General features: G+C 29.6%; 2 protein-coding genes across 6 annotated transcripts; both read left to right on the top strand.

The window, feature by feature from the left end:
• The first annotated feature begins 174 nt into the window (after positions 1–174).
• Positions 175–9,192, top strand: LOC148194743 (polypyrimidine tract-binding protein homolog 3-like). 2 transcript variants are annotated; one of them, XM_088096249.1, is made up of 15 exons: positions 175–332; positions 945–1,012; positions 2,057–2,128; positions 2,230–2,306; positions 2,453–2,531; positions 2,827–2,950; positions 6,027–6,091; positions 6,184–6,233; positions 6,361–6,402; positions 6,537–6,588; positions 6,695–6,752; positions 6,854–6,867; positions 7,348–7,455; positions 7,530–7,673; positions 8,641–9,192. In XM_088096249.1, exons 2-15 carry the CDS (start codon positions 956–958, stop codon positions 9,028–9,030), a joined length of 1,332 nt encoding a protein of 443 aa, XP_087952375.1. In that variant the 5' UTR covers positions 175–332; positions 945–955; the 3' UTR covers positions 9,031–9,192. The 2 variants fall into 2 exon arrangements, with proteins under 2 accessions (XP_087952375.1, XP_087952376.1); XM_088096250.1 differs by lacking the exon at positions 945–1,012 and having other exon boundaries at positions 188–332.
• Positions 9,193–25,093: 15,901 nt separating this feature from the next.
• Positions 25,094–27,808, top strand: LOC148194742 (ethylene-responsive transcription factor ERF110-like). Of its 4 annotated transcripts, XM_088096063.1 has the most exons (3): positions 25,351–25,722; positions 25,840–26,002; positions 26,240–27,808. In XM_088096063.1, exons 2-3 carry the CDS (start codon positions 25,999–26,001, stop codon positions 27,277–27,279), a joined length of 1,044 nt encoding a protein of 347 aa, XP_087952189.1. In that variant the 5' UTR covers positions 25,351–25,722; positions 25,840–25,998; the 3' UTR covers positions 27,280–27,808. The 4 variants fall into 4 exon arrangements, with proteins under 4 accessions (XP_087952192.1, XP_087952189.1, XP_087952191.1 ...); XM_088096066.1 differs by lacking the exons at positions 25,351–25,722; positions 25,840–26,002 and adding an exon at positions 25,094–25,212; XM_088096065.1 differs by lacking the exon at positions 25,840–26,002.
• Positions 27,809–27,961: the final 153 nt, after the last annotated feature.

The raw sequence follows: 27,961 nt of genomic DNA, 5'->3' as shown, positions 1-27,961 counted from the left end.
AAATGAAAAAGAAATGAACAAATAGTAAAGAAGTTGGTTAGGCCAGATAAGCACGAAATGCCAACTCAAAAAGAGATGGATAAGTTTGGAGTAGTTGATTGAATGTTTGTAATGAGACCAAAAACCACTTTTGAGCAAATGCAAATCATCACACTTTCAATGCGAACTTAAATTCAATCTAAGGTTCTCTCTTGTATAAAGCCGCAACTGAGTTACATTACCCAACATAAGATAGGGTAACAGTAACAGATTCACGATTTCATACGTGCCACTCTTCTTTAACTCTCTCTCATCCTCTTCCTTTTTCTCTATTTGTCTCTCACCTCTTTCAGGCAATTTCTCTCTCTCCCTCTCTCTGCTTCTCTTTTTGGAACGAAGAAACCTGCGGTGTGTTTGCTTTGCCGATATGTCACAATTTCCTTCAACTTTAGGGTTCTGGGCTTGAATTTGGACATATCCTTTCCTTTTTTGGGATTTTCTTGACTGCCTTTTGTTCTGACTGTTCATAGATTTAGGTCTCCACTTGGATATGCGACTTTTTTCCAGTTTGATAGAGTGCGTGATTAAAATTTCATGTTTTATTTTTCTCCTTCTTTCGTGATTGGTGCTTCGTCTGTGAAGCACCATGATTCTTTGCATTATAATTTATTGGCATCGATCGTGATTTAGTCCAATTGGGTTTTGCGAAAAATCGGAATGGTGGAAGCCTTCAAGCTTTTTTGGGGGGTTATTGTACTTGTTCGTCAGTTTTAGAGTGAGGATTTTGGAGCATGCCAACTGCGAGCTTTTGCTCCAGTTCCTTGCCTTTTGTTTTTAGTTTGATTCAAACTAGAACTGTGTTTTTATGCTATTCATAAACTGAACAAGTGAAACGGAAAAAAAAAAAACAGTTGAAGTGGTTCATCAACATCGTCATCATTATATGTATTTTCTGGTATTTGCAGGTTAGTTTACAATGACCGAACCTTCCAAAGTCGTTCACGTTCGAAACGTTGGGCACGAAATATCTGAAGTACTTTTTCTTTCTCTCTCTTGTTGGATGTTTTCATGGCTGGTTTGTAGAGTGAAAATAGGGTAGCAATGAAATAGAGGAGAAATAGGGAGGAGGGAGAGGAAACACAGGAGATATAATAAGTTTTGGATTGTGTTTTGGTAGAGTGAAAATGGGGTAGAAGAAAAGTACAGAGCCATGGATACCTTTAATTTTAGTTCTTCACTATCTGCAGTGGAGTAGAAGTGAACAGTGAAAGGCTTTTATGAAAAAGGAACAGGGCACGGCTTTGGTTTCCATGGCAGTTGAAAACTGGTCGTCCTATTTTTCTCTTGGCTATTTATTCTCTATTCTGTCAAACTTATCTTCTAAAATCTATATTATTTGTCACATTTCCATTCACCTTATTTCTTTCCTCACCTAGCAAGCACACCTTTAGCTTTATTTTGATGTGATGAGAACAATACAATTACCAAAAAGGTGACTGAAATGAGAGTGGTAAGGTAACCAAGGGTGTTTGATTTCTATTTTCGGAAGTTCTTTTTTAATTTCCAATACGCAAAAGATCAAGAGATGGTGCGAGGCGCAAAGCAGAGTTCGGAATCAAGAGATGTTAAGCAAGAAGAAAATCGAGAATGAAAAAATATCTCGTAACTGTTTCATTCTACAGTTTCCAAAATTTAATTGGATTTGTATGAGAAATTGATAGGTAAGTAGTGAGAACTGTTCTAGAAAACAATAATAATAGTGAAAAAGGAAATCAAATCGGCTCACTCAGGATATCTAATTTTGAATCTTCTTATAATATGGTTCTACATTTTCCGTTTTAGATTTTTAGTTTTTGATTGCAACCCTTTTTGTGAGCTGTAATAAATACATGCATGCACACATGATATATCATAGAAGCTGCAAGACATCTTTGCTTGTCAAAGCGAGTTGAAGTCAACTTTTGATTCATTGTAGAACTTTAGTGTTTATTGTCTTATCATAGAATGATTATACTTCCTTTACATGTTAGAGTTTTTACTTTCTGGAATTAGTAATCCCTTTCTCCTTTGATTGCAGAATGATTTACTCCAGCTGTTTCAGCCTTTTGGTGTCATAACCAAGCTTGTTATGTTGCGTGCCAAAAATCAGGTTTTCTTTTTTCATTCCTTTAAATGAAACTGATAGTTCCTGCATAAACTTAAGGTTGTTTCAGTTCATTATTTTTTGTACAACCTGTGCCATATTTGTAGGCTCTTCTCCAAATGCAAGATGTTCCTTCTGCAGTTAATGCTTTACAATTTTATGCAAATATCCAGCCAAGTATAAGGTACAAATGGCTTGCTCTGTATTTTGGGGATGTACATGATTGCATTGACTGTAGTTTCATAATTAGATTTTTGGTTTTGTATTAGTACATTCTCTTTGATAATAAAACTGCCTTAGCGATAGATTTATCCTTTTGTTTTGTCCTAGGGGGAGGAATGTTTATGTTCAGTTTTCCTCACATCAAGAACTGACAACAATGGATCAAAGTCAAGGACGAGGAGATGAGGTTGGTGTTTTTTGTGTTGATATTTTTTATTTAAAAGAGTGTATGCTCTATCTTGTCTATTTCTTAAAAAAACATGTTGAAATTATTATTTTTATATTTTGTATGATATAGTTTCAGCCCCTCTCCCCAATGTCTTTGTATGTAAGATTGTCCCATTTCGCGGACCAGTGTTAAATTGTTATGTTCTGTATATTCCTCTTTCTCTTTATCATGTACTTCCTCTATTTATTCTCCTTTATCTCTATCTCTTCTCTTTCTCTATGCTGTCATGCTGTCGGGATCTCTGGATGCACAGCCAAACCGAATTCTCTTAGTTACAATTCATCACATGCTGTATCCTATAACAGTGGATGTGCTGTTTCAAGTATTTTCACCCCATGGATCTGTGGAAAAGATTGTAACATTTCAGAAGTCAGCTGGTCAGATTTTCAGATTTCTCCCTTTCTCTTCTTTCCTTCCCTGTCAACTTTTTTTATATCTGGACATTTACTAGCTAAATTGAGGTTATAGTAATAGTTTGTTTCGAAATGTGGAAATATATATTTATATTATATATATTGAATGTAAATAGAAAAATATTTTATGAAAATTTTCAATTGGAAAGTTCCCAATAGCGTCTTCTATTGATCCATGTAACTAACTGCCGTCATAGGATAAACGTTGTTGTTGCTTGTAAGTAAATGGGACAATAGTAGAACAGGGTTCTTTAAATTTAATGAATTTGTAAAGGCTTTGGTTTTTCAATGTGTTGTGGAATGCTCCTTAATTTTCAACGCATAATGTGACATAGAACGTAAGGGGGAAAGAGAAAAAAAACACAGAAAGATTGGAGGAGTTCTGGGAAGGAAAGGATATAGAGAGAGATGAGATAAATAGATGGATTAAATGAACGAACTATTCACTCCACCTGTATTATCATTCCAGTGTGTCAAAAATACAACAGCCATGCTTTATTTATAGGCAGCTATCCAATAGTTGTAATCCCAGCTAACAGTTGCCGACTAACTAAAGCTATCGTGATTTTTGTGCAAAATTTGTCTGAAAATTTTTTGATTAATAGAAATATTTTTTATGTTATACATATTAGATTTTCTATAAACAATTGATGTTTCTTGCAAAAGTCTTCACAAAAATTATAAATAACTTTTCTATTTTTTTTATTCAATAGCAGGTGAGGTTTTAATAGTTGTAAAAGGTAATCTGAGAAGTGTTATTAACGAAGTAGAAAAAATATTTTAGAATTAATTATGCTTTTCATCCTTGTAAAAGTGACAACATTTGGTTTTTATCTGACTTTTTATGATTCCACATTTTAGTCTGCATTATGTAAATACCCAAACTCTTTTATACAACTTTTGAGGATGAAAGTTTGGCATATTACGGTTGAAAGTTTGTGTATTTATAAAATGCAGGTGCGGAAAGTTAGAGTTTTGAAAGTTGCCAAACAAAAAATTGTCCATTCCATGGGGGAGGAAAACATCACTAACGTAATATTTGAATATCTTAAATGATAATTAGTTGAAAAATATATTTTTGAATACCATTACTTTTTTAAAATCACCTATCAGAGATGGTATTGTTACATTTAACTTATACATTATAATCTTAATTATTTTTATCCCTCCAACTCTTTTTAAGCTCAGCCATTGCTCAATGGTCTTGAAATGCAAACAAAATGGTAAGGGGAGTGTAGTTTCTGTTCATTCCCCAAAGTTTTGAAGAACTTCTTCCCAAAATTACACACAAAAACAAGATCTCTAGCACTATATCTCAAATAGTGCTCCATGTAACCTGTAGATCTGATACATGCAGTATTGAGGAAGTGTTGTTGTATATGAATGTTAAATGACAAAAGTTATGTATGCTTGCTTTTGTGATAAGTGATGTCCCAAATGGCAACCTTGGTATGGTGGTAAAAACAAAAATTATAGGCTATTAAGCTTCTTTTTTTAAAGTTAAGATTTCAACATTTTTTAAGAATTCTTGAGGGGCAAAAATTTCATTCTAGGCTATCCCAACTGCCGACTTACTTTGCTTCCCGAACACATTCTTACTCTGCTTCCCCTTATCTCGTGTACCTGCTACTGCGTTCCCATTGCCTGGAGCCAACTAATTCATGTTTTTGGTCAACATTCTCCCCTATACTGCTGTTGTAATGAGATTCGTTGCTCATATGCCAAGCTACGAGCTTCTCTCTTGGCTTGAATAAACACACTGAGATAGTGTAGCATATTCTTCCTGTAAACCGGACCAACCATATAAGCATCAAGATATTCTTTAGATGAAGGAAGTTTACTGGGAATTGCATCTAATTTATGATAAATTCTGCCAAGGTGTGATGCTGTCGCAAACGCATATGATTTTCTTGCAGGTGTTATATCCCTTTCAGGCAATAGCCTCTAAAGCTGATCTGAATTGTGCTCCCCCATGCCTAACAGTGTATCAACCTTTTCAAGCCTTTGTTAAATTTGAACGAAGCGTTCTTTCATTTTGTGTAGTTGTGTTTACATACCTATAGGTTCTGGTCTAGTGACAGGAAAACTAGGCTCTAGATATCACTAATGTAGGATACTGATTGAAAGAGAAAGAAACAGAAAAGAAAGAGGGCAAGAGGGAATAAGAGCAAAACACAGGATAGAAAGAGGGAGATGAGAGAACCAAAAGATCAAAGAACTGTGCCCTACACTTATATTCTCATCTTTCTTGTTTTCCTAAAATACAATAATAAAAAATCATCCATGAACATCTAGAGAGAGAAATATAGCTATGATAGGTGATATAATGTCATAGGAAAAAAGGTGGAGAGAAATAATAAGTGTTAATGAGATGTTTGCTATATAGAAATGGTTTTATCTGTGAAGCACAAACACCACGGACATTGCAACACATAAATTCCAAGATGTAGGACACGGTTATATATATATATATATATATATATATATATATATATATATATATATATATATATATTGAATATCATTATGAATTATTTGAATTGACAATCAAGATTTTTATATTGAAAATCATGTATAAAAAAGTTAGTTAAACATAACAATTTGAACATATTGTTACCTAATATAAAAATGAATCTAATCCATGTATCTGAAGTCCAAAAAGTGAAAAAGATATTTCATTCCTTTCTTGATCATCATTGAAAAAGACACTTTATGCAAGATTCATCTAAAGAGACCAATTAACTAACAACTTAAAAAAATTCCACATTATATGAAGATAGATAATGGATAAACTTGCTCTTAATATTTATATATTGTTACAGTACAACTGAACTTTATTTATTGGTAGCCACCTAATAGTTGTAAAAACCTAAACTGACAGGAGCTGACAAACCAACGTAACATAGTGAACATGCCATTGCCTTCTAATCAGATATAAGGATTGTTATTAGATTTTTTATAACTGTTACATTTCATTTATGCATGTATTGTTAGTGTATGTTCTACTGATTCTGTTTTCATGATTTTGCAAACTTTGTAGGCTTTCAAGCTCTCATCCAGTTTCAATCACGTCAGAGTGCTGTTAATGCGAGAAGTACACTTCAGGTTGCTTGTTTTACAGTTCCTTTCATCCTGTACTTGACTTATTAGTTCTAATATTGTTTCTGAATAACTATAGAACTTTTGGAAATTTCTAGGGACGCAATATTTATGATGGTTGCTGTCAGCTGGACATTCAATTCTCAAAGTAGGTTAAATTTATCCACCTAATTTTGTTTGTGTTTATAGATTTGTTTTTTTTTTACTTTGTTTTCTCTCCGCCTTTTTATTTACTTTGTTTTCTTACATGGACTTTTAATTAATTTTAATTGCAGCCTTGATGAATTACAAGTGAACTACAATAATGACCGTTCAAGGTGATTCAGTCAGTTTGTGTTTCTGTTTATATTGATTCCGTCAGTCCTTACGTTTCTGTTTTTATTCACTGAATAATCTCCTTTCTGACATCTTATTTATGACATTGTTGCTGACTTCATTTCATCTTTCGCAGAGACTTCACCAACCCAAATCTCCCAACGGAGCAGAAAGGAAGACCTTCGCAAGTATTTTCTGTTTGGTTCTTCATTTATATGTTTATGAATCATGTCTGTTGATCTTTATAAAGTCCATTCTAATATATATTTTTTAACTTTATCTTCTGTTAAGCAGCCTGGATATGGTGATGCGGGAAATATGTATGCTGCTCAAGGTTCTGGAGGCAGGGCAGGTGCTAAATATTTTAAGCTGCTTTGATTGGTTTGGTTTATTTATCATAATGTGTTATTTTTTAATGTACTGATGTTTGTTCTTTTTCTTCTCTCCTTCCAGTTGGATTTCCACAGGTGGGTAATTTTCAGATCAACTTGAAGTTCCAATTAGATACTATTCTTGCGCAGTTGATTATATGAAGTTATCATAATTCATTTTGTATCGTGTGAAAGTAACATTAGAAATATGTTACAGTTAATCCCAACTCTTACCAATCTTTGTAAAATATAAAGGTACGGAATACAAAGTTTGTACAATTATAGCCTACCAGTTTATAGGATTTTTTGTTTACTAACAACTTGGTTAGTGCTTTTTAGTTGATTTTGCTTTTCAAATTGGGTTTTAATTGGTATAGGGAGAAGTCAGTCAGTTGGGATTTTGCTTCTTGAACTCTGATATTTCTTTCGATTAAGATAAATTACATGATGATATGAAAACATTGTTTTTATCTTTAATTTCTAGTAAAACTGCTACAAACATCAGAAATTAAGATGCTCTCTTTCTTTTTGAAAAAGAAGCAATTTACTTATTTATTATTGTTTTTTCAATTATAGATGGCTAATGCTGCAGCCATTGCAGCTGCCTTCGGGGGAGGTTTGCCTCCTGGAATAACTGGGACAAACGAGAGGTGTACAGTGCTTGTATCAAATCTTAATTCTGATGTAAGAACTTTCTCTAGCTTCTATAAAGTTCTCTCCCTTTCTTGCTTACTTGTCTTAAAATCTGCTTATTTCAGAGAATTGATGAGGATAAGCTATTCAACTTGTTCTCTATTTATGGGAATATTGTGAGAATTAAACTTCTCCGAAATAAACCAGATCATGCACTTATCCAGATGGGTGATGGCTTTCAAGCTGAATTGGCTGTACACTTTCTGAAGGTGTGTTTAGTTCAGACCTTGCTGCTCAAATATTATGATACTAGATTTTTGTCACGCCTCTTACTCAAGGGATGGGTTATTGTTGTTCTTGGTGATATATCATCATATATATGATTTAAATATTTTTTTATCTACAATTTCAATGTTATTTGACAACTTGTTGCAAGTTTGATTAGTGAGTTTGTAGAGTTTTAAAAGAAAATGAAGAATGTTTGGTAAGAGCAAAGTCATATTTCTTTTTCTAAGGTTCGATTGTAGTCGTCAGTTTCTAATCCGTCTATATTTAAGTTCCCTCTTAAAATTTATCATACTTTGGTTGTTCTGTTGATATATTTACTTCCAAATATATCTTCCTTTATGAACTTTCTACCATGTCAACTGGCGTTGCCTACAACGGTCCATGAAATTGTTTTACCAAGAAGCTCTTAAAATTTATTTCCTTTATCGTGGTTTTATTTTCTTGATGCTGATGTATGTTGTATGGAGCTAGACTGAAATTAATGGATTTATTTTATGAGAGAAAACTTATCTGTTTATAGTAGATTTTTTTTTCTTTTCATTTTCACTATTAAACAATTTTGGTTTGCGCTCTATACTATTTCATTTGTATCTTTTGATGCATTGTTTTTGTTACATCATTGGTATTGTTCCATGTTTTTGAGATGGCAGCGTTAAATATACTGTTAATGAAAAACAGCAGTTGAATATTCTGACGAGTTAACATAGTTTAGTGTCATTAAATTTAAGTCACCAAAACTTTAATTTTGATTGTTGGTTTGTGTTGATTCTGTGAGAAAATTGAAGAACGGTGAACTATATTCATGATTTTCTGTAGTGATCTTGGTAGCAATTTTATGTTAAGATATTACACTGAATACTTTTTATATCGTCTATAATCCTGCAAATTATTATATATTCCTTCTTTTCTCGTTTTAAGCTGGTCAACATTTTCAACTTTGTGTTGTAGGGAGCCGTGTTGTTTGAGAAACAGTTAGAGGTCAACTTCTCCAAGCATCCACACATAACCCAAGGTGCTGACACACGTGAATACATCAGTTCAAATCTCAACCGTTTCAACCGTAACGCAGCCAAAAACTACCGTTATTGCTGCTCTCCTACAAAGATTATCCATTTGTCCACACTCCCACAAGACATCACTGAGGAGGAGATTGTGAACCTTGTAGAGGAGCATGGAACCGTTGTCAACAGCAAAGTCTTTGAGATGAGTGGGAAAAAACAGGCTCTGGTTCAGTTTGAGAATGAGGAACAGGCTACTGAAGCCCTTGTGTGCAAGAATGCCAGCACACTTTCTGGCTCAGTAATCCGTATCTCCTTTTCGCAGTTACAGAATATATGAGTCTTTGTTAAGAAGTTGTTGAGCACAACAGGGACAGGGATACTGAATTTGGGAAGGATGTTTTTTTATGTAGATCATAGTCATCTTCATTATCTTGTAATGCTCGCCTTGCTTTCCAACTGATTTTACTCATAATATCCGCTCTTCCATTTTTCATCTTTATTCATTTATCTTCTCATCTCCTTTGATGTGCTACTTATTTAGGTTGCTAACATAATGTAGTGGGGAGGTGCACATTTGTATGATTGAGAATAGGTTATTGGGGAAAAGGGAGAGGAGGATTCACTTCCTTATTTCCTTATAAATCATTGTTGTATATGGTTTGTAATGTAGTGGGGAGGTGCACATTTTTGTTGTATTCTCAATCCATGTCAAAAATTTCTAATCTAATTGAGCAAGAAATTAGTTTTTGTGTGTTTGTTTTTGAAGTATCTAACCATTGGTCTACTCTTCATGTTTGCAACTACATATTTCCCTCCACCACCTGTAGCATCTCTCTCTTCTTGCATGCATATGGATTGAGAATATACTCATTATTTTTCTTCCTCCTCCTTTCTCAAACCATTTCCTCCCCTTGACCAGCAAGCTGTTTTATCCTCAATGTGATAATGCAACATTGAAACCTAAGGTTGAGAAGAGGAACTTTATGTCATTGGTCATTTCTATTAGAAGTTCTTGCTTGCAACGCAGAAAAGCAGGTGAACGGGGCAAGTTGCAGCGTGAAGTCATTTCAACGAGTTAAATCGAGCCACGGAAACTCCAAGGTTGTTCATTGTTTAATTCATTGGTAGAATTGAAACACCTCACCATTGTACAACTTTCAAAAACTACACCCAGATCAAGGTACTTGTAGTTGTACCACACTGCAATGGCAAAAGGGAAAAAACCATTTCATGTTACAATAGATTTCATTGAAAGAAAAAGGAAAAAAATTGCCTGTTAAAATTTGTAGGTCTATGAAACACCAACTTTGTCAATGACTCAATTCATATTAATTAGTAAAGGATTGTACAATTGCTGATTAATAATCATTTTAATTGTGCTTATCCAACCATAGCCCAGAAATACTATTTGAGAAGAAAATAAATTGACACGAATATTTCAGAGAAATCGTCGAAGGCTAACTTAAGCCAAGTTTAAGCTCCAAAAGGGACCTTAGAGTTTTAAGGAAATAAAATTGATCATGATATTTCAGCCTGAGTTCATTTGTACTATTGTTATTTTCAATGCCTCAGTCAGTGGCTAATTTTAAAAAAGTTGTCTGGATTTTTCTCCATTGCATAACATCATATATTTAGGCATAGTTCTGCATCTGTTTTCTTGTGTCTATAAAAAAACATCACAACTGAATACATTTTTAAATCTAAATCAACCTTATAAACTGAAGCTTTCATTCATTTTATATACTGTGTAAATTCTCCAACAAAGACAAGTTTACTCATATATCAATTTGTATCTTTATGATGTAGTCTTTATATAAGGAAAACATCAATCATTAGAAGTTAGACACAAGAAAAAGGTTTGACCCTAAAAACTGGTTTATTTTGTGAGAGTCTTCAAACTTAAGCATTATATAAATAGTTCATGTTATTTAATGTGAGACTCTTGTCAGCATGTTGATAAACTATAATGATGTCGTTATCAAAGACAAAGTAGCACCCCTCACATGATAGTATCTCAAACCATTTTACTTTGTTTATGCTTTCTTTAATTGTGCTTTATGTACATGTCCGGTTCTATTTTGATTGCACGTAATGCTCACATTGTAAGATTGATAAATGCTCTATTTGTTGATTAAGTGAAGCTTGAAAATTTTATATTCCTCTAGTTGTTGTCACATTAATTTGGTTGCTTTTGGCATAAGCTAGATCACACAGCAGATCAAGCCTAATTTTTCTTTCATAATTCTTTGTGGGAACTATGCCAAACAAGTAATTTGTATGTTATTATTATTCTATGTAAGATGAGTTGTTTATTATATAATTTAGACCATCCTATGGCATGTTTTTTATTTGTTTTTACTTTTTTTATTGAGAGTATCATCTTTTTATTGTTTTGTACGTGTGTAAGGTCTTTTTTATATACAATGATATCATAGTTTATGAATGTGAAAATATTATTAATGTATTTGATCTAAATTTCGTCAATAAGATTTCATTTATAAAAGTCAAACTAGCAAATTTTTTATACCAAAAACTAAAATAAATTTATCGTAATTATGATATCAACAAGCATATTAAACGTAATTGGTGCCTTGTAGTTCCCAGCTATCTATCTTCCAATTTCCTTTTTCCTTTGGATTGGTTCTTTTTCTGTTTCCTTTTTTCTTCACTTTCGAAAATGTTGACTGAAGTAGTTGAAAATTTTGATCTTTGTTAGAAAGTTGTAGAATTGCTCATTCTGTCAGTGAGCACCGACTATAGGATATTGTGTGATGCATGTTGCTGCCACTTGGATTTTGTTAGTTGCCAAAGTCAAATCAAACATTGATACATAAGTTTTCTTCTTTCAGTTCCAGAGGTGGAATGTTCTTCAAGTCTCTTTCAGATTTTAAGTGTAAGTTTGATTTTAAATTAAGTAGAAATGAATGTCAAACACATTGATGTTTTTGAGTTTTTTTATATTAAACTCTTATGACTCATTGGTGCATAATTTTTTAATATTTTATTGGCGTAGAATCTTCTTGGTATTTTGTTGGAGAGGATTGAAATATCTGTATTTTCTTATTAGTTCGTATATAATAATACTAAGTATTTTAACACAAAAATGTTTATGAAGTATCCTGTCTGGTTACTAAATTTTTAAAGAAAATTTAACGAGTCACAGTTATTTCTAATCAATTTTTATCTATAATTTAGTGTTAACTTCATATGAAATATTCAAACTTAGTTTCATTAAAATTAACCATATATTAATCAACATCAATTCAGAAAGAAGAGTTATATCAACTATATATTAATTATTCAATCCAATAAACATATTAAAGGATATATTAATTTAGTTATGAAAATTCTGATCCTATAGATATATTAAAGACACATATTAATTTGGTAATATGAAAAGAAAAATCCTTTTTTATTCAGATACGATATCCATATCTATTTAGTGTGTATGCACACACTGTTTGATAAAATTTGTTTTAATTTGAAAATGTGTAAGTAACTCAGTTCTATAAGTATGGTACTTTAGATAAATGAAAGAAAAAGAAAGATAAATATATCTATATATCAAGCATAAGTTTGGATTTGTTAATTAATTATATTTTTTATCAGTTTATTTTGGGGAAGGTTTTAAAGTGGCTCAGAATATGTTATTTTCATATAAATCCATATTGAGTAATCAAGCTTCTGCATTTCAACAAGATGATTCATTCATGAAAAAAATAATAAAAGAAACAGAGTTTGCTGATTATATATGATTATCTGTCACAAGATGTCGTTCTCATGTTTGTTTGTCTTTTTATTCTACGAAGTCATTGTGATGATTTAGAATAACTGAATAAAAAATTTGTCACAAGTTTGATTAAACGTGAAGAAATTGAAAACCAGAAACTTGCAAGACTCCTCCTTATTGTTCGCCTTTTTTATATGAATTCATGATGCTGAAGTGTTCAATTTGAACTTTAAAGTTTTCAACTTACTTTATTTCATTGTTTAAAACTATTCTCATTGTTTTCGGTTGTGAGACATACAACCTCTTCTTAATTTCAGGGATATTTAATGTTTTCTTTTCAGTAAATTCACATATGCTTCACTATTTGAATCCATTTTTCTTTTGGTCAATTTTGCAAATACGTTGAAATGTTGAAATGATGAATTATATTAATACTATGAATAAGTAATGATCTATGAGAAAATTGTTTATTGAACATTCTACCAACAATTTGTTGGGTCTATTAAGGAGGGATTTACTGGAAAGACACAATACCAAATGAGATATGAACTTAACCACATCAGGGATTGACATCACTCTTTAGCCAAAACCGATATAGGGACCATTGTATTCGTCTGAACTGGTCACCAAGACAAACCATCGGCTCTGATACCACTGTTGGGTCTGTCAAAGAGGGGGTTCACCGGAGAGACACAATACCAAATAAGATATGAGCCTAACCACATAAGGGATCGACACCACTTTTTACTCAAAACCTTAAGACAATGGATTAATGGGTCTTTCACCTTTATAAGGTGCTCTACTTTCTCATTTCTATCCAATGTGAAACTTAGACTCACACTTGGATTCTCAACACAATTTTCACAGGAAAGCCACATACATCCGGGTGTCTCTATCTCTATATCCTTATTTTTATTATCATCTTTTATATTTCTTTATATATATTAATAAAAACATACGCGATGCTTAAATATATTTTTACTTTTTTATTATAATAAAAAATAATAAAATTATTATTATGGTTATTTTTATTCTAATTATAAATTAAATAAAAATATATTGTATAAATTTATTGTAATTAATTTTATATATTTTGTAAATAGTTTTATAATTAAGAAAATGGTAAACTTAAAAAAGATTGTCCAATAAAAAAGTCAAGATAAAATTTAGAGAAATGGTCTTTTAAGAAAATAACTATTGAAATTTAAAAAAACTTTTATTTAAAAGATAAAACTGTAAAATAAATATGAACACAAAAAATTCTATTTATAAGTATAAATTATATATATATATATATATATATATATATATATATATATATATATATATATATATATATATATATAATGTTCATTATGTTATTTTTGTTATTATATATAAATATAATAATTAAATGTACATTGTATTCAAAATAAAATATTTAAAAATGTGGAACACAACTATATTTTTCCTAAAATTTATATAAGGATAGCTTTGGTATTCACTCAATATTTTTATTGTTTTCTTATTTTCTATTCCAATCTACTCTCAATTAGTTTGTTTTAATATTTAGTTTTAATCGATTTGTTATGAGTGTTGGTTAAGATTAACTTGTTTTAATTTTTAGTTTAGATTGTTTTTTCTTAATTTTTAATTTAGAATCTCGGATTAACTATTTCAATTTTCGATATTTGATAGTTTTATTAATCTTTGAACTCATCGACTCATTTTGAGCTTCGGTTTTAAACCGTTCAATCCAGTCGAACTCAACATTCAGATTAAGATAACATGTGTCAAGCTTTGGTCTGAGCTGTTCTGTCTCAACTTTCGACTGATGTCGTCCCTTCTCAAATTTTGTCACCAAGATTACTCTCTTGATCTTAGCTTAGGTTGTTCTGTCTTGACTTAGGATCCGATAAAGTTTGACTCAATCTTTAAACCAAATTCCAAATTAAAGATATTGCTTTTAAGAATTAATTAAAGTTTTGTAATGAAATTAAAACTACTTTAATTTAATTTTAACAGTAACTTCTTTTTAAAGAAACTTTGTGTGTTGGTACTTTCTTTCAATCTCGTAAGTTAGGATTTTCTTAAAAGAAAAAAGTTTATTCTTGATAAAAATTTATTTATGAGACATGTATCGAATTGCCAGCTGCTCTAGAAAATTCTTCTCATGCGTTCGTAGTTGTTAAAAGCTTGTATAATATCTATCTTACAGACACTACAATCCCATTTTAGAAGCATGATAAAATGTCCAATATGATGAAATCCGTTGATGAATCATCTATAATATGTAACTAAATTCAGAAAATTACAAATTCCAGTTACTATATATCTTTAGTGTGTTTTCGCTTTGATTGTTAAACAAATATTTCATCAAGTAATTTAAATAAAGAATATTTCAATTTCTTAGAAATGTTTAAATACTTGTCCAAAATATAAATGATAAATAAGTTAATCAACTTCAGCTTCTTTTTGCCTTACTTCACTATGAACCTTTTCTTTCGTCTAATATTGATATGGGAACATGGAATGTCGGCTTTACTACTTTTTTTCTAATATTAATTTCAGTTTCTCAAACATTCTCCTACAAGGTGAATGAACCTTTCTATATGCCAACTTCGAATCCTAGAGCTCCTTCTAAGTTCAAAATTTATTTTATTGACACTTACGACATCTTCTAGGTTAGATGGCCCCATGCACTTCACTCTCTCTAGCTAAATATATATGTCCTTTTGGAATAAATTATTTCCTTTTACTTTTCAGAGAATTTGGTTTGTCCTACTTCATTTTTATCAAAATGAAATAAAGTGAAAACGTGTGCCAAGAAAAAAAAACCAAACTCTCGTATTTAATCTTTCGGATAATATAAGAAAGTAAGATTAAAAATCTATTAATTCATTATTTTAAGATTTTAAGTAAAGAGTATATCAGTGTTTCATAAAATTTGGTCTCAAATCTCGTTAATTTATATTTTCTCGTATCTTCTCAATAAACTTTCTGTTTGATAGACCTATCACAAGACTTTGTTATTGTCTTTGGAATAGAAATTAAACAATCCAACTTTTAACATGAAATTTTTGTTTAACAAATCAAGTTTACCACATTTCGTTTTAACTAAAAGCTGATCACTATCCAAAGTGGTTTAAATTCGAAACCACTTCCTAAAGCACGATAGAGATATCAATGTAGAAGGCACAGAATGATAGACTAAAACCGAACCACCACCCCTACAAAAGGAATTTCCATACGCACAAAAGGCACGAGAAAGGCAACAAGCTACATTAACGAAAATATCAAACTCAAAGAAAAAGAAAATTAACAAAATTGCAATAATTTATTAGCTTGTTAGACTGAATCACACATTTGCAATTTTACTTATGGGGGAGGATCTTGGCACCAAAGAGAAAAAAAAATGAAAACTTTTGTTATTATCTATTTTATTAGAAAAGATAAAGAAAAACATAACCTCTACAAAACAAGAGCAGCATTGTTTTACACAATAACCTTTAGAACCAGTTCCGAGAAGCTCAACAAGGCAATAGCATAATAACAGTACTAAAATCACACAAAAGTGAAATCTATTTTACCTGAATGCTCTCCTTGGAAGCGCTACCAAGTACGACTAATATACCTAAGAGAAATCCAAAAGACAAATATAGCAAACAAAACGATGAAACAGATGAAGAAAAATAGATTCGATTGTCAGCTATTCGAGCAAAAAGAAGATCATCATCACCACCGTATCGGAAGAAGCAGCCAGAGATGTTGAAGACAATTTGTTATGGATGTGGCAAGGTATGGTCAGGTCAGTTAGGTAGATAATTACATTTTTAACATATCTGGATTATTATTAGTATAACTTTAAAAATAATTATAATAATCAAATTTGTAATTAAACAACATTATAAAGCTTACACACTAATATGTATGTGTACTTCAAATTGATATAATTATTCTCATATCACATTAACTGTACATATCGTGTTGGTTTGGCAGAAGACAACTATATTCAATGGCTGATGGAGCAAAAGAAGAAAATTCAGAAAGTCTTTCATTCCGTGACGCAAACAAAAACGCAATTAATCAAAGAAATACGGTCAAATTATTAGAAATGAAAGTTTATGTATAGTGATTAGTGAGTTAAATGTTAGCTCTGTTCAATTGTCATGAAGATTTGTTGTAATAGCAGAAGAGTCTAAGTCAAAAAATAAAAATAAAAATAGCCAACTGGAGAAATTGGTGATTTTGGCCAATTGACAATAACCTTACAATAGGCCGTGACTAGTCTTTCTTGTTTCAATCTAGAAAATTTATTGTGCTGTGTACGAAAAGATAATATTTTTCATTCATAATATACTGATATTTTAATTTAAGTTACATACTTATGTTTGATATTTATTTGTGTCTAATATTTTATAATATTATATCGATACTAAATATTTAATCTATAAAGTAACAATATTTTATATAATAATAATTTATAATTTTTATATTAATAACTTTATGATTTTAATTTAGATTTATAGAAGAATAATTATATATTTATCATATTTTCAAAATTTATTAAATACTTTTCAATATCACATTTATTACCGGTTATTTTCTATTATCTATAAAATAAATTAATGATATAAGAGTATATAAGACCGCTTGGTAATAAAATCTTGCTATATATATATATATATACATACCGTGAGCAGGTACGTTTCATATCCTATACTTATCCATGTACGATTGCTTTTCATCAAGTAAATTAAGTTGTTATATATATATATATATATATATATATATATATATATATATATATATATATATATATATATATATATATATATATGCTAATAGGATGATGCCATTCAAAGATAATCTAGTGATAATGAATTGAAATACCGCTACATTTTAAATTAATATTAGATATCAATGTTTGTAAAATACTTTTAACATCTTTTTAAAAGTATACAAGGACTTATTATATATCAAACAATTTTATGTTTAAAATTTCGCATTAGATGAAGTTTACAGAAATAGCAGTTCATGTGTTTTTAAAATTAATTAGCATTTAATTACATTACTTCATAACCCACTAAACCTTTTTTAATAAGTAGTGAGCTACTTAAATTAAAAATAAATAAATTAGCAAGAATCTTGTGTACCGCACAAGATTAAAATAAACATATTAAAACTGTTTTGAAAAAGACATTAAACTATACTATACCATTAGAAATAAAAATAAAAATTAACATATTAGCAAAATATTATTTCATACAAGCTGTATTTTTTTTTCTCCATTGGAGAAAGATTTTTAAAAACTTTAATTTGATAGTGAACTTTGTTGAAAATCTAAGTCTGACATTACTAAAAATAAAAGAGTTGAGTAATGTATAAAAATTAAGACATATAAACTTATTTATTTAAAATTTTGAGTTCAATATAATATCTATCACTTATATTTTATTGAATTTCTTTAATAAATTTTCTCCAAAGACCATAAAAAACATGTTGGTTTAAAAAATCATTTGATACATGTTACAAAATACATAGTAAATGTTTCACAATATGCAAATATTTCAAACTGAATATAACTAAGGATATATTACTCTATTGAGGGAGTGTCAAATACACACTCAAACTTTGTTTTCAGACAACTAACAGATTTTGTGGAAATGGAAAATTAAGGCGACTTTTTCATTTTGAAAGATGAGATCACCTAATACTCTATTGAATTAGGAGATAAATTAAAAAAAATGAAAAAAAAAATAAAATGAGAACAGTTTGTGTATTCTTCTGTTATTTGTATAATTTTTAAAAAATAAAATGGATTAAAAAAATTCACAATTTTGAAATTAAAACGTAAAAAAGAAAAGCAGAAGCAAAGTATATCTTTCTGAGTACGGATTTCCTAATCTTGTCTAGTGTTTGTGCATAAATATTTTGTTAAGATTCTGTCAAATAAGAAATTTTCAATTACTTTATTATTTTTCTTTTTTCAAATAAGTTCATAAAAATTTTAATTAAAAAAAAGATAACAAATTCGTGATAAAATTTGTTAATGAAAGGAGTTTGAATCTAAATTTTTTTCTATTCTCTCTTCCAAACCCATCAAACTAAGTTTATAATTTTCAAGTATTACTGAGAAGTTCAATCCACAATTTTTTCACAATCTTTTTTAACTTTTATTAAGTCATGTTATAATTTTAGAGTTTTGTTAATAACTTTTAAATAATCATTTAAATGAGTGTTTCAAAAGTGATTGTAAAGTATTATCACTGAAGTGATTAGTATAATGGTAGTGTAAAGTATTATCACTAAAGTGATTAGTATAATCACTCAAACAATTTGTGAGATAACACTTTTTCTTTAAATTAAAGGATAAATCTTAAGTGAGGAATGAGTAATTACCATCCTTCACTCTAGTTATATTCACTAATCAAACTATATCTACTAATAAAACAATAAATATTTAAAAATTTGAATGATTATCCGTATTAAATTTATAATCCCTAAATATCTATATTGTTCAAATAATAATAAAACACTCAAATGATGCAATCTTTAGTTTGAATAACATCACAAATAAATATTTTAAAATTTAAATCATTATTTAGTTTAAGTTTTAAATGTAATTATATAATGTTATAATTTTAAGTCATCACTACTATAAATATGTCTTTTGACAATGGTCAAATTGGATTTTATTACAATTTCATAAATTGAACAAATAACTAACTGATATATATATATATATATATATATATATATATATATATATATATATATATATATATATATATATATATATATATATATATATATATATATATATATATATATATATATATTTGTGGTTTGTTAACACGCGTACGTCTGTTTTTCAGTTGGTACATTTTAGTAATGTTTACCGAGTTTTAGTAGACAAAAATATCCTTATATATCATGGATTCTAAGTTTTAAGGTTAAGGGTATTTTAATAATTTTCATTCTCAAAACTAAAAAAAAAAAAAGAAATAAAAAATTCCTCTCTCAACCCTTTCTCTTTCATCTTTCTCACTCACAATCTTTTCTCTGTCATCCCTACTGTAGTCCCAATTGAAAAAATTAAAAATACTTGTCGTTAAACAATCTTACAAAAAAATGATTTTATAATGAGTTTTCATCTTATAATTTTTGTCTTATCTAATTTTATCCAATTTTCACAAGCATAAAGGAATTGGTAATTAACTTGGAAAAAATCATAAATACTCGCTGTTAAACAATTTCTTAGTAAAATTTTTTAAAATGAGTTTTTATTTTATAATTTTTGTCTTATCTAATTTTATCTAATTTTTACAAGCATAATGACATCAAAGGAATTGGTAATTGGCCTGGAAAAACTCAGAAGCACTCGTTGTTAAACAATTTCTTACAAAAAAATGACTTTATAATGAGTTTTATAATTTTTGTCGTATATAATTTTATCTAATTTTCACAAGCATAATGACATCCAAAAGAATTGGTAATTGACTTGGAAGGTTTTTTTTAGAGATGATGATTCAACATATGCAGATGATGAAATTAGAGAGGTTAATGAAGATGGTGAAATTGAAGAGATCTTGAATGAACTGTGAATATGTCAATGACTCAACTCTTTACAAAGGCAAGTGTTTATGATGTTTTCAATTAGAGCTACAGTAGGGATGACAGAGAAAAGGTTGAAGTGAGAGAGATGAAAGAAAAGGATTGAGAGGAATGAGAGAGGTGAGTAAGACTTTGGGGGTTTCTTTTTTTTTTTTAAGTTTTGATAATGAAAATTATTAAAATACCCTTAACCTTAAAACTTAGAATCCATGATATATAAGGGTATTTTTGTCTACTAAAATCCGGTACACATTGCTAAAATGTACCAACTGAAAAACAGGCTACGCGCGTTAGCAAACCCTATATATATATATATATATATATATATATATATATATATATATATATATATATATATATATATATATATATATATATATATATATATATATATATATAACTAAATTTAACTTAATCTACTCTATGTTTTTATATTTAAATGTTCTTATATATAAGAAATAAATATTTTTTTCCATGTTTGATAAACATATGCTAATGTTTTTTCATCGGTTATTATTTGTTATTAAAATTCTATAAAAATAAATTAAAATTAGTATATGAAAGTTAAAAATAGATAATATAATATTATTTTATCTCAATTATTTTGTAAGTGGTTATCCACTGGATAATATACTTATATTTTTCAGTTTGTTTATTATATTATACTTATAATAAAGCTAATTAGATAAATTAAATAATAATTCATAAAGTAAATGAATAATATAATATAAATATCTTAAAAAAAATGAATGTGAAGTGTTTGACACTTAATATATCATTCAATATACTATATCCATTCACAAACACTAAAGTTAAAATATTTAGTATTGGAAAACATAATATTCTATTGAAAAATGTAAAATAGACATTTCATAAAATAAACTTATATATTCTTTATACTTATGAGATGTCATTGAGATGTTTATAAATTTTATATATATATATATATATATATATATATATATATATATATATATATATATATATATAATTAAGATTACGTATTCTTTGATTAAAGAAAAAAATATTATTTTCATAACTCGGTCATTGTTGTATCCTAGTATTATGTAATGCTTCATAGTTAGATGTATTGTGTAAAAAATGTTTTTGTAAGAAATGATCTCATTTAGATATTTGGTTTACAGTAAAACTATAAGAAGAGATGCTTACCTGTTTGTAAACGATAGAATAACACCATGTTCTAATATATATATATATATATTTATATTAATTACACCATCTCTCGTTCTTTTACTTGATGATAAGAAAAAAATGTATTCAATAGTTTGATTATATGTAAAATGGCAATTAAAATATTTTTCTTTTACTAAAATGTCAAACGAAACGAGAAGATTATTAACTTTTAATTATAAGTTTTAACTTTAGTTATCGTCAAAAAAGCTAGTTAATGCTTAAAATCATAATAAAAAACCAACTACAATCTAGATTGCCAAACATGCACCAATAACACCAAACATTTTCTTCATCAATCAATTTGTTATTTCTAAAAGCATTATAATTGAGGCGTACTCTTCCACTTAGACCATTCATATAATGTCTTTAAGTGTTATAATTATATTATTTAACTACCTAAAGTTTCTATAATGCAGTGCGAATAATAAAGTAGGGATATGTCAAACGATTATTTCTATATATATACATATATACATATATATATATATACATATATACATATATATATATATATACATATATATATATATATATATATATATATAAGAAGTGAAATTAACTTTTTTTACAGTTAAAAGTTAATTTATGTAAAATAAAACTTTCAAATTTTAAAATATTTTTGAGAAACTTTTTCTACATGTTAATTTATATGTAAAATTTATTTCATTTTATGTATCTGAATTTTTTTTATAAAATAAAAAAGTTGGGCAATCTAGCTCATTTGGTCAAGTTCAAAGAACTTTCCTAAAATGAATTGTAATAAATAAAAAAGTTTGAATTATGCTATTGGTGTCTCTGAAAGTAGAAGACAACAAAAAAAACACGTGCCTAAAACGGACTGGAACCTAAAAAATGAACTCGGAAAGCTAACAATGGTGAATGATTAATGAACGATACAGCATGGTCTGTGCTCTTGAAAACGATGGAAGAAGCCTCACCCTGCACGTGTCGACCACCGGTCGGTGCCTTCTGGTAATATAATATTCAGAAATCTTAATAAATAAATTAAAAGTAAAAATATGTTTATTTTAAAATGTTTTTATACCATTTTAGCATTTTAAAATATTTTTTTAATAATATTTTAACGAGTAGAATTATTGAGACCCACTATAAATATGTAAGTGTTTGGGTGGTTATACCAGCCACTTTGCACCCTTCATAGTGGAAAACATAGTTTGGCTACTTGTCTGTCAAACGGGTTCATGACTCCTCATATTTCGAAATGTTTCAAGGGTTAGGATGTAGTACCGTATAGACACGGATTTCAATTTCCATATATTGCTTTCACATTAACTTTTTTTTTTCTTTTAACTTTCTATTATTTATGATTTATGAATTTTTTTATTTTAGGTTAAATTCAACCTTTTTTTCTTATCATAATTAATCTGAGAATAATTTATTTGGAATATACTTACAATATAAATTTTTTATATATCGTTGTGTAATCGTATGATTAAAAATGTTTTTTTTAACTTTTTTTAAAAATATGTAAAATAAAATAGATTAATTAAAAGTGTACTTTTTCATGCTTCAAAATTAAACTTAATTGAGACGCGACAAAAAGTGTAAATTAAAGACATGTTATACTTTGTGTAGGAGAAAAAAGAGAGTAATAATAAAACTAATATTTTAAAGTTTTAAGTTGAATTTTGACGTTAAATTCACTTGAATAAAACTATCTGTTATAATCAGATTAAAAAAAAATCTTCTGTACGATAAACAACTTAATATGAATAAATTTTTATTGGATATTACAATTTTCTTTCCAGTTTGAAATTAGATAAAAGTTTAAAATAATAAATACGGATACAAATTTTTTACATAAATTATTATAGAGCCTCATCAAACTTGATATATTATTAAAACACTGTATTAATTTTTTAAGAATTTTAAATTATTACATCCATCTGGATATGAGTTAGTAAAAGAAAAAAATATCCATTCAGAAAATGAATGCCCACCACGAAAATAAAGGTAGAGAAGCATCATACATGCTGCCTGCCCTATTGTTTTTCATTATTACATCAATTAGGTGATGGTATTTTTCACTTAACATATTATTATTGGTTAATTTGAGCAATCATTATGTATTAAGTTAAAATAATGTATGGACTGGCTAGTACATTATATATTACATATTCTTAAAATTTAGTAAAGGAATGTCTTTTTAAAATAATTGACATGGAAGATTTTAAATGATTAACCTTTTTTTATCGGCAATTATTAAATTATCTTTGTTGGTGTTTGATTTGTAATTCTAACATTTTTTTGAACTGATTTTGTTGGATTCGTTATAGTAATTTTTTTCTGGCAAAGGTTTTCACATACAAATTGATAGTATGAAACATTGAAGAATGAAAGCTTGATTGTTAAACTCTAAGATTTTAAGACAGTAACAAATTCATTTTAATCAAACCATATATTTATAGGAATTGAATATGATTAACCTAACATTTCTCAATATCTTTTTTGTGCCAATTAAACACAATATATAATTTATGTATCATTAATTTTTGTAGCCTAAATATGTTTCAATTGAAAATATTTTAATTTAAGGTATTTTAATTATTGTTTAAAAATATTTATTGTTTCTCCCAATGCACGATAAAAAAAATCGTTAAAGTATGTAATAATTCAATCAAAGATAATAAAATTTATAAATAATACATTGCATAATGATATTGTTTTTAATACATCCATTATGACTGTGTGTACTTTTTATTATTTTATCATTTAACTTACTGTTTCATTTAAAAAAAATACTCATTTAATATAAGGTAAAAAAAACTGTAAAAATATTTTCAATTATTCAAGTACGCATTCACTATTTTTATACAAATAAATATATTTAGAAGATTTTTTTTGTAATTAAAATATGTCATCTTAAATAAATATTTGAATTTATTTCTTTGCAATTCGTGAAATGTACATGGATTCAATTGTTACTTTTTCGTAAAATAATAATATTAAAAAAATAAAGAAAAAAAATATCAAACATTTATTTTAATATTTCAAAACACAATTACCAGAAAGCAAAGTGAACATACAATATGACAACATATAGATGTATTATTATAATGAGTTTAAATTTCATTTTTAATTTGACAATGTTATTGACGAGTAATGGATATTTAATATACTATTTTAATTTGAAAGCAGTTTTATAATGAATAAATCCCATTATTTTGCCGCAAAATATATAAATACGGACTAATTTTATTTTATTTTTAAAAAATCTAACTTAGTTTTAATTTACTTTAGTGAAATCCATTTTATCTGACTTCTCCACTAACATTGAAAATCTCATTTTAACTGTGATTTTAGAACTTTATTTGTAGTTTGTTTATACGAACTATGATTCTCCAATAGAAACTCTAACTATTATGGGAGATTTTATATTAGTTAGATATTTAATCATATTATGATATATAAGAATGTTTAAATTTAAATTTGATAAAATAAAATTTGATTTTCATTAAAAAAATCGAGTTTATCAGATAAAACTGTTTGTAAATTATAAAATAATAATTATTCTATTAATATCATTAAATACTTTTAAAAATAATCATATAATATTGGATTAGAGTTAAATTTGATAATAAAAATTGCTTAAAGGAAAATATATAAGTTGGGATGGGATAGAAAATTGTCTTTATTGTTTTTGAATGATGAGTTAATTATGAGGAGAAGCCCCACCGATCCATATAACTCCAAAGAGTCAGTCTAAAACAATATAATTCATACAATCCACACTTTGATTCCAGTATAATCTTTATCATCTAATTATAATAAATTTCAATTTATGCATGTGCTTTTCTACTTGGCACTCCTTATAGATACAAAACCTCTTCTTCTCTTATAAAAACAAGACCAGTAGCTAATTATGAAAAGCAATGTCAATACCCGAAACCTTGTAAATTTCATGGTCTTAGTCTTTGTTTGGATCATTCGCTACATGCATTGCCTCTCAAAAACCTTCTGTTGAAGTTCAACAATTCGGTATGGATGCCTAACTTAGATGTTTGGATTTAACCCTCACCTTCCTCTTTTATATTCCTACCTATTCATATTAGGTCAAATGCTGCATTTCTTTCCTTTTATTTTAACTTAACATTATACAATCATGCATGGAATTCTTGTCTCACTTCTTCCAGAGACGTGTTTTGACCATACAATTAATCACATATTTATTCCTCGACAACACCTTCCTTTGCAACAACAACTCTCCAAATATAATCTCAATTTTTAATTCTTTGTATATAGCATTTTATAAAATTTGATGGCAGCGAAAAGATAAACATATTTAAAAATATATATTATATGGAGTTCAATATATGAATAAGATATTAAATATTTGAGCAGTGATTCGGAGCCTAATCCACAGTGAAGCCTTATCACATATTTACCTTATTTAAGCACATCTTGAGTTTATTTAGTGTTATCTTTTTCAACCAGATCCGTGAGTTAACTATGGGCTGATCTAAAGTAGGGGAGCCCAAAATAATTAAAGTATGTAAATATATTGTCTCTCTCTCTCTCTCTCTCTCTCTCTCTCTTTATTTGACTGGGCATAGAATTCAACTCAAAGATGATCACTATTTCTTTGTTTCTGTATATCTGAAAAAGGAAACCGACAATGGGAAGGATTTGCAGAAAGTGCAGATAGTAGTTTGATTTTGCATCCTGCTTTCATTTTCAGTCAAAATCTGATAAGGTGTGTGTGAATCGAGAAGCGAAAATAAGCAGAGAGGCGGCAACAGGAAGCACATGTATATTTCTTAATTTATGGGTAGAGTTTGATATTTGCAGAATTAAGTTGTTGTTTTATATTTGGGAAGAATAAAAGGAAAGAAAGGTATTGGTAGTGGAGTGTGTTTAATTAAGTGTATGCATGGTGGAAGGTAGAGTAATAGAGGCGCAACAGGGTCACTGTTCTTGTGGGGGCTAGCCACCTCTTCATCATGTTCCATTTCGCTTACCCATCCTTATATATATATACAATAACGTGTTTAACTTTCTTTCTCAGAACGAATAATCAACTCCATCGGATCGCACGTGTGTATAACGGTGGCGCACCAGAGACCTTCAGCTTCAGGTTCCGCTTCGGGAAACTTCGCGGCGGACCCAGGAGAGCCTTTCACCCCAAGGGATGTGCAAGTGCAAGGGGGTACTGTAGGTTCGGTTCCGACCCATGTGGTGTCACCCTCTTCCTCTGCCCAAACCAACACGGAGTGGGTCCCGGCAAGTGGTTTTCCCATGGTGCCACGTTTTATGCATGCGCCTTCTCCGGGTTTGTCTTCTTCTCCCGGGCCTCCTCTTCTGGGCTCGGGCTCGGTTGGGCAGAAAAGAGCGCGTGAAGGTGACACTGCTGCTGCCGCGAGTGGGGGTGAGGGTGGTTCGTCACGGAGTGCGTCACAGGAAGAAAGCGGCGAGAGGAGGAGGAGATACAGAGGGGTGAGGCAGAGGCCGTGGGGGAAGTGGGCGGCGGAGATTCGCGATCCTCACAAAGCGGCGAGAGTGTGGCTTGGCACCTTCGACACCGCCGAGGCTGCTGCCAGAGCCTACGATGAGGCCGCATTGAGGTTCAGAGGTAACAGAGCCAAACTCAACTTCCCCGAAAACGTTACCGCGGTTCGACCTCCTCACCTTCCCGATTTTCCGGCCACCTCACTCTCGGGCTCCGGTGATGTTCCAGCGGTGACTGGTTATTCTCCGACGGTGATGCAGGGGGCACCGCTTCAGAGTTCCCCTGATTTGCTTAGAGACTATTGGGGTTATTCTCAGCTTCTGCGGAGCACGGGGGAGTTCCATGGACTCGATCAGTGGTTCTATGATTCGCAAATGGCAGCGCTTCAATCCTCTTCATCGTCATTGTTGCCGCTGCCGCCTGCGTATGCACCATCCTCTGCTTCCTTTCCTCTGTTTTCAAGCCAGCAAATGGGAGTTTTCCGGCCGCCGGGGCAACAGCATCACGGCGGAGGGGACAGTGGTAGCGGGTCAGAGTTTCCACCTTCGTCATGGTCAGATACGAGTAGTTATCCTCCTCCACCTCCACCACCCGGTTGACGTGGAGTACACAGCACAGCCTTTGTTTTTATACTATTTTTTCTCTTTCTTTTGTGAAAGAAAGAACAGGTTTTTCTTCTGTTTTTATTTTATTTTACTTTATTTTAATTAATATATATATTTTTTAACTTTTATTGAACTAAATTCGTTTTCAAAAAGAAAGAATTGGAGTTGAGTGATTTTTTTTTTGGGTTAAAATATTGGTTGCTGCTAAAAATAAGTTGAAAAGTGGGAATGAAATGGGTGGGTGATGATAAAGGGAGATAGAAAGTTTGAGTGGTACAAGGCAAGATTTTGAAGCTTAGTTCAGAGATGATAAAGACAAAGCAGCATTTAGGTTTGAAGATGAGATTATTCCAAATTCTCAACTTAATGGATCGATTTGATGTATACTTTTTGTCAACAATCCACGCAAAGATGAACAAACCAACTTTTTTTTTTTACAAAATCTCTTCCCAGGAAACCAACTTTTTGTTCTCAGACAACTTATTTACAGTTTTAAATGATTACAATGCCAGGGTTCGCTTTTTATCTTTTCTTATCTGATACACTATTTCACTTCAGACAATTGTTACACGCCCACTCTCAAGTACACGAACCCAGTTTACTCACTTTTTGCATATGAAATTAAACCATGCGTCCCAATAAGTGGTTTCTATCATTGTCCACGTTGTAATTAAAA

This window comes from Vigna umbellata, chromosome 8 (assembly GCF_029865625.1).
Source record: "Vigna umbellata cultivar VRB3 chromosome 8, Vumbellata_1.0, whole genome shotgun sequence".
NCBI lineage: Eukaryota > Viridiplantae > Streptophyta > Magnoliopsida > Fabales > Fabaceae > Vigna > Vigna umbellata.
This window is presented reverse-complemented; position numbering and strand designations above follow the sequence as displayed.

Bases quoted from the DNA above. Each gene is read 5' to 3' on its own strand.
- LOC148194743 (XM_088096249.1), top strand. From the start codon at position 956: ATGACCGAACCTTCCAAAGTCGTTCACGTTCGAAACGTTGGGCACGAA. The intron at 1,013-2,056 runs GTACTTTTTCTT...CTTTGATTGCAG, and splicing joins TTGGGCACGAAATATCTGAA to AATGATTTACTCCAGCTGTT. The intron at 7,456-7,529 runs GTAAGAACTTTC...TGCTTATTTCAG, and splicing joins TATCAAATCTTAATTCTGAT to AGAATTGATGAGGATAAGCT.